The sequence below is a fragment of the Etheostoma cragini genome, chromosome 11 (genome assembly GCF_013103735.1).
Source record: "Etheostoma cragini isolate CJK2018 chromosome 11, CSU_Ecrag_1.0, whole genome shotgun sequence".
Classification (NCBI taxonomy): Eukaryota; Metazoa; Chordata; class Actinopteri; order Perciformes; family Percidae; genus Etheostoma; species Etheostoma cragini.
The window spans coordinates 17965285-17975572 of NC_048417.1; the positions used below are offsets into that span (position 1 = coordinate 17965285).

General features: G+C 39.0%; 1 protein-coding gene and 1 long non-coding RNA gene across 3 annotated transcripts in view; one reads left to right on the forward strand and one right to left on the reverse strand.

Moving 5' to 3' along the window:
- The window catches only part of LOC117952536 (receptor tyrosine-protein kinase erbB-4-like), a 317936-nt gene that overhangs the window by 206222 nt on the left and 101426 nt on the right, over positions 1-10288 (forward strand). For both annotated transcript variants that reach the window (XM_034884894.1, XM_034884895.1), the window contains exons 4-5: positions 2566-2697; positions 7193-7258. In XM_034884894.1, the coding sequence (XP_034740785.1) occupies positions 2566-2697; positions 7193-7258 (198 nt within the window). The remainder of the gene's footprint in view (positions 1-2565; positions 2698-7192; positions 7259-10288) is intronic.
- LOC117952540 overlaps positions 7412-10288 on the reverse strand; it is a 7571-nt gene continuing 4694 nt past the window's right edge. The window contains exon 3 of the long non-coding RNA XR_004658444.1: positions 7412-7507. This is a non-coding gene — a long non-coding RNA (uncharacterized LOC117952540). The remainder of the gene's footprint in view (positions 7508-10288) is intronic.

The window sequence follows — 10288 nt, forward strand, 5'->3', positions numbered from 1 at the left end:
ACCAACTGCACCCCAGACAAAGGTGCAGGCCAAGCATTTACTTGTTATGAAAAGGCAAAGAGTTCATGAGTTTTGCATGTTCTATGTTTTGTGTAATATCTGTTTGTTAATTATTAATATATTGGTGACAGAGGCCATGGGAAATACTGTAACTGTCCTGGGCCAAGCACCTGCAAGGAGCCATTTAAACTGTTATAGAGCATTTTGAACTCGGTCATGTGGCAGTCAACATCAGTGTGTTGTGTGCGGTACCTATCCAAATGCACCTTGTATGCAAGTAGCATTAGAATTGTGAAAACCTCTGGATGGTGTTGAAGATCACTTGTTGTGACAGTGTTGAACAGAGAGTTTTATTTTTTGGTCCGTTAAGTGTGTTCAATGTGTTGTGTTTGGGAGTGTGAATGTGGCTAAAATCTAGCTGGAATTAGGGAAAACACCTTGTCTCGCTTGTTTGCAAGAGACAAGAATCCTGGCAATAGTTTTTTGCTAAATTGTTTCTTTAAATAAAATCTTTTGTTTACAGTTCCAGATTAGATCCAGGAAAAATAGTGGTTGTATCCATGTGTCCTGCTGATGAGTATGGCTCAAGTTGCCTGACGTGAGGACACCTATCCTTGATTGATTAATGATGGAAAGCATGTCTAAAGGTCCACTGTCCAATGGAAATATTCAAAGAATGAATACAGTAGAATAAAGTCTACACTGCATATCCTTTATTCTAATGTGCTGCCTTTTTTTAAGTCACTATATAGTACTTGTTTGCAAATGACCTTATGTCTATCAGGAAGTGTTTTGGAGAAGAGCAAGCCTTCCCTTATAGTGTGTAAGATCCACAAAATATTGAATGTTACAATGGTTTTTAAGGTACTGTTTAGTGAGTTACACTTGAAAAAAACAATAAAGAATACGACAATTTTGTAACCTATACATTGAGATTGTGGCTGCATTTTAACTAATTGTCAAGATATTAGGGTCAAATTATTTTAAAATGTTTTAATAATATTAATTAACAAGTGTTGAAGCTGAATCAGGGGCAGAAAGTGACCTTTCAATTAATGCCTAAATGTGTGCTTTACTTACATAATGCACCCTTAGCTGAGACATTCATTCATTTATTCAACATTATTGAAAAATGACATACGTAAAAAAAAAACATTGAAACCTACGTGAACTTTGGCTAAATATGTCTTGGAAATGTTTATTCCTAAATCTGACAAATGTCTGCTCCAATTACAATCCCACCAGCCAGTATGAAGGTGAATGCACATATTCTTGTATCTTGGTTAACCAGGGTTGAAATGTCCTGCTGGCGTTTTTGTCATAATACCTACTTTGCATTGTCTATATTATGGTTTGTCCATTGCCCTACTTTGCCAGCAGCATCTTATTGTGTAAACAATTTAAATTTGAGACGTGGCCTCCTCCTAGCCCACCGATATCCCTTCTGTGGTGAGAGGCAGGATTAATTTCTATCCCGAACTCCCACAGCACATGCAGAAAGATAGAGGGAGAGCTAAAGTTGGTGGGGGTGGGGCCCTGTGTAGGTAATACCACCACTGCCTATTACCCAAGGAGTATCATTTAATCTGGCCTTTGTGGGACGATATTGTATTTGGCTGTTCCAGTGTGGTGCTGGCGGGGCGCCTCGTGTATGATTATGAGTCTCATTGGTTTCAGCCCTGTGTCAGTAATCTGTTTTTAGGAAGATAGAGAACACACAAGCTCTGTAAATAATGCAAATCTGCTACTGGGCTTCACTCCGTCTTTCTTTCCTGCCATTCGTCTCTCTGTGGCTTTCTCCCATCTTTATTTGTCTCTCTTTCTATTTCCCAGTCTTTCTCACATAAAAGTCAGGATTAGGCATTGCACAACAATAATCGGAAGCACCCTCCGTATCCAATCATTCAACAGACTGTGTGCATGCATGTACGTGTGTGTGTGTGTGTGTGTGTGAAATGAAATGAATTGATCCTCTTGACAATCATTGGTTGGTCAAGGCAACACATATCATGATGACAAGCTGTATGCCTTTTTTTTGGGTGAAATATAAAATTACAAACTTGTTAGGGCCGCTGTCCCTGACTGCGGCTTAAATCCCAGATGGATTTTATGTTGTGATTGAATTGAGACATAATTGATCCTGTCTGCTTGCAGCGTGGGATTAAAAGGATGGAGAAAAACAACAAAATGGGAAAAATTGTGCTTGTAATAACAGCAATATGACATGGCTTTGCTCATACCTCATGACAACAACCATCCCCCGATGTGTGTCTCAAGATCAGCTGCTTCCCCCAAAACCCCACCCTTCTCTTGCCCTCAGATGGAGAAAAAAAGGACAAAGTGCCTATCCAATATAATGATTTGGATTTGAACATGCAGTGACTGGCCATGCCAGTTGTTAATTATAAAATGATGAGGGGAAAAAAGCTGGCAATTAAAAATCACATCAGGGGCCTGGTAGCAGGATCGCTGAATTAGGTGCATCCTCCAGGCAAAAAACGGTTAAGAACCAAGGAAGCCCTGTGTGCATCTGTATTGACTGTGTGCTCTCTCTCTTCTCCACAGAGATCCTGAGTGGAGGTGTTTATGTTGACCAGAACAAGTTCTTGTGTCATGCAGACACCATTCATTGGCAAGATATTGTCAAAAACCCTGGGATGCATCCTGTGGTGGTGCCCACCAACAGCAGTGTCACATGTAAGTAACCCAACAAAAACACATGTAGAATACAAGAAGATTTGATTTTACTCTAACCGTTCTTTAAAGAAATGTTTCCTGGAGAGCATTGCTGTTGCTCCCCACTCACATGTTTACACTCATTTACACATAAAGCTGCATGGCAAAAAAGCCCTGAAGCAGATGAGGCTTAAACAAGGACTCATTGATTAAGCATTGCACTTCTCTATTCTAAACTCAAAATTAGTTAACAAAAGTAAAAAGTTGATGCAGCACAACCAGAGACACTTTATTCTTCATTCAACACATACTTCTTCTTCCATTACCCACAATGCAACTTTGGTTAAAGAACCGGGTGAGATTGTTACTATAGGTGGCTGTGTACAATATGTTTTAAAAGCCGGCAGAGATATAAAACATGTTTCTTTACCATTTTGCTTGATCAGGTCTGTCTGTTATTGTGTCCAACCAAGTCCCGCTCAAGGAGAAGTCTCATTCCAAAATCTTGCGAGAGGTGACTAGTTGCTGCAAGAAAGTGTGGGGAACAGTGAGTCAGAGTTGGAGAGAGCAGTACTGGGAAGAGTGTGTTGTGTCGAAGTACAGAAAGCATAGCTTAGTGTCATCTAAACAATTGACCATGTCATGTCTGACAATTTATCTTATTTAGACAATGTGAATGAGTCAAGTTACCTCTCACGAGCTTTCAGAATGAGACTTCTCCACGGGGAAGACTAGATAGAATAAGAAGCAAACCTGATCAAGCAAATGGTAAATAAGCTCAGTTAAGCCATTTATTGGTTGGATTGGTTGGACATTTTTATTTCTGTGTTATTTCTTAGTGGTTGTACATAGGGCATTAAGGTCCATTAAAGTCTTATTATTGATTACACTAGTATAGATTTTATAGTGATTGGTTGTAGTTTAATTTGTGATGGTACTTACTGCTCAGATTGTTATAAGTGATTGATTATGGTTTTATAGATGTCTGTATTTATTCATCTGGATTTTTCTAGTATTGTACTTGCACTATATGATGGAAAAAAAAACTGGCACTTTAATTAGGGAATAAAGAACTTTAATTATTTTAAATCATTAGAATTTATGGTTGTATTTCATGTTCTTATTATTCAGTGCCCTACCTCATGTAGAGCTTCTTTTTTGTTGTATTTTATTGTGCTGTCTGTTTAATTGTCTTAAATGTGTTGCTGCAACACAAATTGCCCCCCGGGGACAATATCCATAAAGTTGCAGTTAAAGTTAAAGTCATATAACTACATTTGTGATAACTCATTTGCATTAAACAATCTTGATTGTAAGTGTAGTCTACCTGAAGGTTCCTGGATCTCAAACTTACAGGACTCTGAGCAGACCAAACGTTAGAACAAGGAAAGTAGTCCAAAGGAGGCCCCACATCTTAACCTTCTCCATTCGCACCGATACATAGTGTGAGCAGCATAACGTTGTCGTCACCAAACCACCCTTGACCCCATTCTGTCACTCTGCTTACCATAACAATCCACAATGACTGCTTTTACATGTCATATTAATGCCCCACTGTAGCCAGCTGGAAGACATGCTAATAAATGCTTCGAATTATAAAGGGATTTATTTGGACAAAAAAAACACACTTAATCGGTCAGGGGGTAGGGGGGTGTTGGTTGAGGGGGTTGTCAGTGAAGTTAATATGCATTAAGCTACCTCTTTGGCCCTTTTCTTTTCATTTATTGCCTTAACCTCATAACAGACACTGCTTTTGTTATTAATTTAGTGTTCAAGCTGTTTGACATTTAAATCTGTTGTTGTTTTTTTTCTTCTTTTCTTTAAGCTGCCCCATCTCATTTGCCTACAAATACAAAATGACATTATAAAAGGCATTATTAAAGGGGTGGGAAAAATAATCAATTCTTAGATGTTTTCCCTCTAGAACAATTCAATGCTCGATTTTGAAACGTTAATAATCAACAGTACAAATCACAAAGCAGTGGAGCAAAGAAAACACACAAAAATGGCCAAAAGAAAAAAATAATATAAATGTATGTATACACATGACCTAATAAGACATACATAAAATAATTAGGCAAAACATATATAGGCTGTTCATCTACTTTATCACATTACATCTGACCACCTCATGTTTCATTCTCTATCTTCAAACATGACTGAGCCTCTGACATGGAAGATCACTGGGAGAGAAGGTGACTTCCACAAACAAGTTTAAGGCTTCAGCATGGAATGACTACAAAATAAAAACCACAGTAGACAAAACATTTCATTAAAACGTATGTGACAAATACTGTATATGTCAAAATCTAAGCTTTGTCTGGCTGCTTTGTCCAGGAAGTGATTAGCAAACTCTGGGTAACAATTTTTAAAATCACGCATGGAAATGTACCTAAACTATTGTTGCATCAAGATGCATCAATAACCGGTTTAGAATCAAATTTGTTGGCCTCTGAAACGGAATTGAATCGTGAGTTGCCAATTGATTCCCACCCCTCATTATCATGATGAAAGAAAATAAAAAGACTGTCTCTGGCCATGTCCTTGGAATTCCTCTCACAGCACTCGCTGAAGGCTTCAAATGCAGATTAACAGCTCCGAGCATTGATATTCTGCTCAATCCCCCTCCTCCCTGCAGCCCCGTTAGCCCTGGATCGACCCTTAACTCCTGCACAAATCTTCTACTCTGCCAAGAGATCAAGGGTCTCCAAACCTGTAATCCACAATTGGGATAATAATCTCCATTTCATTTGTTGGGGAGACACAAGATTTACGTTGTTATTACTTGTGACTTATTTGTGCCACGGTTGTTGTCTTTATTAGTTGTCTTTTCAAAGAAAAGACAGTCATTTTAAAATCCATTCCCCATTGATTCAGTTAAAAACTCACCATCTGTCTTTTTCCCCACACCAGCCCTGGCATGCCAGCATAAGGAAGCTGTAAAAGAATATGTTGCAGGAAGAAGGGTGGGAAAGGTTTATTCACGTTACTGAGAACTTTTAGGATGAGATAGTGAAGACCTTGAACACTAAATGAAAACTCGTCTAGACTACACAGGGCACCGGGCTGAGAAGAGAACAGCCATATAGCGCAGCAGAGGTTCCGCACACTTAGCACTGCCAGACAACCACTTATATCTGGCTGACATTTGTATTATTATCCTGTTTCTGTGCAGCTTTTTATACGGTCAAGGCTGTCGACCTCTCTTTCTCAAGCATTGTCAAAATGCTGGTTTGAAGGGAACAGACTTAAGAAGCAATGAAAAGCAGATGGGCAGACTGGAAAAAGACAAAGAGAGACAGGGATAGACATTAAGTGAAAGAGAGCCACAGACGAGTGATGAATCAGCGAGATGTGCATTGAGGGTGAAAGAGATGAAATGTGTGGTGGAGAGGGGCACATACGAGGAAGAAGCGGAGGGCAGAAGATGGAGAGGCTCGTGTTTGGGAATAGAGTCAGTATCAACGCTTATAGCTCTCATCTGGAGAGGCTGATGGACAGAGGGCAGCACTTCTGCACTTATCCAGGCTCACTTCCCCCGCAGTCAATTACTAGACAGTAAATTAAGTCCTCCAAATAAACACAGAGAGGCACTGGCTGAAGCTCTGAGGGTATGATGCTGCTCTCTGCTGCTGTTTTACTGCTTTTATCTTAGGTCGATGTGCGCTGCCTTAATGCTGGGGTTGAAGATTTAGAGTGTAACGACATAAAGAATTGTCATATTTTCACCGAGCAACCTGGCCAAGGTTAGTTACGTTTTTACTACTGGAACCGAAAGGCAGGTGAGAGGCTACATAATAATAGCTATACAAAAGCAAATGGTTCAATTTAGGTTGAAGTGAAGGTTGAACAAATACAGTGCTTGTAATAACAAGGGTAAAGACAATTATTTCAATTGAATCAATCAATGAAAATAGCATCATCATCATATCAGATAGCATTGTCATAAAAGTTTGTTATTTAAAGCTACGGGGCTTAGTTTCTATCGACACTCTGAGGAATTCTAAGTAATGACCACAAAACTGTAGCAACGTCCACTTGATACAATCCCTTTGTAAAGTTGCACGCACCCCCACCCTTCTTCTACGCAGTTGCTAGCAGCCAAGGAGGACAAGGAGGATTAAAAAACATCTGCGTGGGAAAGCAGCGGTCATTTATTAATATCAAAAAGTTACGCACTAAAGCTTTTAGTCAGATTTTTACAATAATAATCATAATAAAAATAATGCTTAAAAAGCACTTACAATTCAACACTTGAAGTAAATGTCATCATGTTGCAATGAAAACCAAACACAAGGACACACACACACACACACACACACACACACACACCAGGTGTATTTAAAGGTTCAATCTGGGCTTCAGTGGAGGGTTTGATAGCACACAGACTCTGCTAACCGCCTCTAGCCTATTTTTTAAGGTTCAGATGTGTTTTAGAAGGCTGATACTGATCACATTTTGTTATTAAGTAACCATTTGAAATGCCAATCACCTCTTTCCTTGAACTTGTGTGCAGGTCAAAAGTGCAACCGTTCCTGTAATGGTCGTTGCTGGGGACCCAAAGAGGACCAGTGTCAAAGCTGTAAGTACAATACTATTATTAGCTAAAACCACACATCATGGCTTAATTTCAATGACATTTAGTGCAGTGTAGGAAAGGCATCCACAGCTTTCTTTCTTTTTTGTTATATGCATGACTGTCTTGGAACTCCCCGGGCAAAGACAGCAGTTTTCATCAGACTCACCCTGGGTCCGGTTAATAAGTGTACTGCTAACTTATAACACTAATAACATTACTGTTGGCAAAATACCCCCACAAATCATATCCATACTTGGTTAACTGTCAAGTCACTAAGCCTGCTTGGAAAGTTGAAGTGTTAAATTTGTTAATAATAATACAAGACAGCACCGCCATCAAATGCTGACTGTGGCCAAATAACACTAAAGTGTAATTGAACAAAAACACTCTTTATTTGCACTGCCTTCTAACCTCCCTCCCTCTCTCTCTCTTTCTCTCTCTCTCTCTCTCTCTCTCTCTCTCTCTCTCTCTCTCTCTCTCTCTCTCTCTCTCTCTCTCTCTCTCTCTCTCTCTCTCTCTCTCTCTCTGCGTGTACACACACACACACACATGCACATTTTAACCGTTTCTTTTTGTCCACATGAAGAAAAATGGTACAAGGACACAACTTTTACAGATTCAGCACAATACATACGCAAACTCATGGACCAGTGGCATGCAGTAGGTCTTCACAATATCACTTAAAAAGCAGCAAATGTCTCCGCTGGCTGCCAATAAGAGCTGAAATGGCACAGTACTTTGCAAGCTGTTTAGCTCTCTTTTTGGCCATCCCCAGTTGTTGTAGCCCTCTTACTACCAACCTGTGTGTATGTCCTAGGCTACCAAATATGAAAATGAGTAGTCTGCACCTATAGGCTAACTCTGAGATGGTGTTTAGGAGTGGTTGGTATTTAACTACACCTCCCTATACTCCTCATTGAAAATAACATCTGGTGTATTGGCCACTAGGTACCACACACACGCGCACACACACTTACAGTCTGTCTAAATGGGACATTGTCTCTCTAGGCTACTCGGTCCGGTTCTGGTGGTTGATTAACTCAGGTTTTTGCTGTTTAGCTCTCATAACGGTCCGGATGGGTAGCGCGCTGCCAATAGTCCATGAGACAAATGTCTGATTACTCCATATTTTAATTATATATTTTTATATATTTTGTGATTCAATTCTGAATCTGCCATGTTGTCTGTCAGGTTAATGTAGTAGTACAGTGTCTCCCTCTCATGTAGAAGTGGTTTACACTAGTACACAAAGTAATTTTGAGGTACATTTGGTTCTGGAGAATTCTATAACTAGCAACAGCACAGCAATCGGCCCATTCAAACAAGGACATTTTGATCAATCACTGTATTTGTTTTTTTTAAATAATCCAAACTATGCTAAAACCGAAATAAACTGAAACAAATCAAGATCAACTGAAATCATTTACAAACACAAGAAAAAAAACTATGACACCATTATTCAATTCAATTTTATATTTATAGCGCTAAATCACAACAACAGTTATGCCATTACACGTACATATTCTGCTTGATATTAAATGTGTCAGTATATTTGGTTTTCATTAATTTGAGGGATTCCTACTAAAGTTGTTACTCTAACTGCAATATCCAAGTGAGAAAGTGATTCTTATCTGTATAATATTATAATCTAGCATGATATCTATTCCACAGGCCTCCAGTTTAAAAAGCATGGAGGTATCTTGCTGAGTATTCATAATTTTAACACAAAATGAGGCAAAGAGTTTGTGCCGATATAGCACTGAAGTTGTGCTTATAGTGGCTTATTGGCATCAGCTTTTGCAATAAGCTGCACAATGACTGGCTTATTCATTCTTTGGCGTATTGAAGGTCTTGTGTTTCCTAGGCTATGGGGGAAAGAATGCAAGTCTTAGCATTTTGGAAATGTCCTTTGAACAACCTCTAATTGCAGACTGACATTTATAACATGATGATATTGACTGGCATTTCCAAATGTGGAATGCTTGAAACAGTTTTGTCTTTATCTTTTGTATTATGAAAAATTAATTTACATCTAAAAAAATGTCAGTGGTCAATGACATGTCTGAAGCATGTTTTAGTCTGTTAAAGTATTATCCTAGGTAGGTAGTCCTAGTTTATGTAACTTATGTAGCTTTCAGCCCTAACTCGGAATAGGTATCCTAGAGCACGTACTGTCTGTGGAAATGCCTTCAGCATGCACACACACACACGCACACACACTCACGCACACATGCGTACACATAGCCAAAGCCAAATTATGAAGGAATATAAGCTGCAGGCATTACATTTCTTTTCTTTTTTTTGACAACGCTATGTTAAAGGATTGGTTAGGTTTTTAAGAAAAAAAAAACTTGTTAAAGGAGTCTTCATAGCTATGGTTATAAGAAGAACAATTTAGATAAGGGAAAGATTGTGGTCAAGTTTTAAAGAGACTAATGCTGAATGTCAGTAGGATTTGGGGTCTCTAGTTTCGAAAGGTGCCCGCTTGTCTTCTATCCACCCTTTTCCCTAAGTTTTGCAGCGCAAGCATTACACAGTACATGTTCCCTTTCTTTTCAGGGACAAAGGTCAGACTTGATATTGCCACAAGAGGTCCTTGTCAGGCAGATTCACATACGTAGCTCATTTTAGACATTTTAACAATAGACTGATGCTGGTGTTTTTATTGTGAGGATAGTCTCCACATTTCAGGAATTATAAGCCAAAACATAAGGCAATTTATACTGTAAATGGCCCAGCTCTCCACTTTTTCATGCTTGTTTGCAGTTTTGACAGTTACAAATAGTGAATCTAAGGAGTTGATGTTGCTGATATTCCATATTCAGCTCAGTTCAATTTTATTTATAGTATCAATTTGTAACAAGAGTTATCTTGAGACACTTTACAGATTAGAAATAGGTCTAGTCCACACTCTATAATTTAAAAGGACCCAACAGTTCTAGTAGTTTCCTCCAGAGCAAGCAACAGTGCGACAGTGGCGAGGAAAAACTCCCCTTTAAGGAGAAACCTCTGACAGACCCAGCCTCTTGGTAG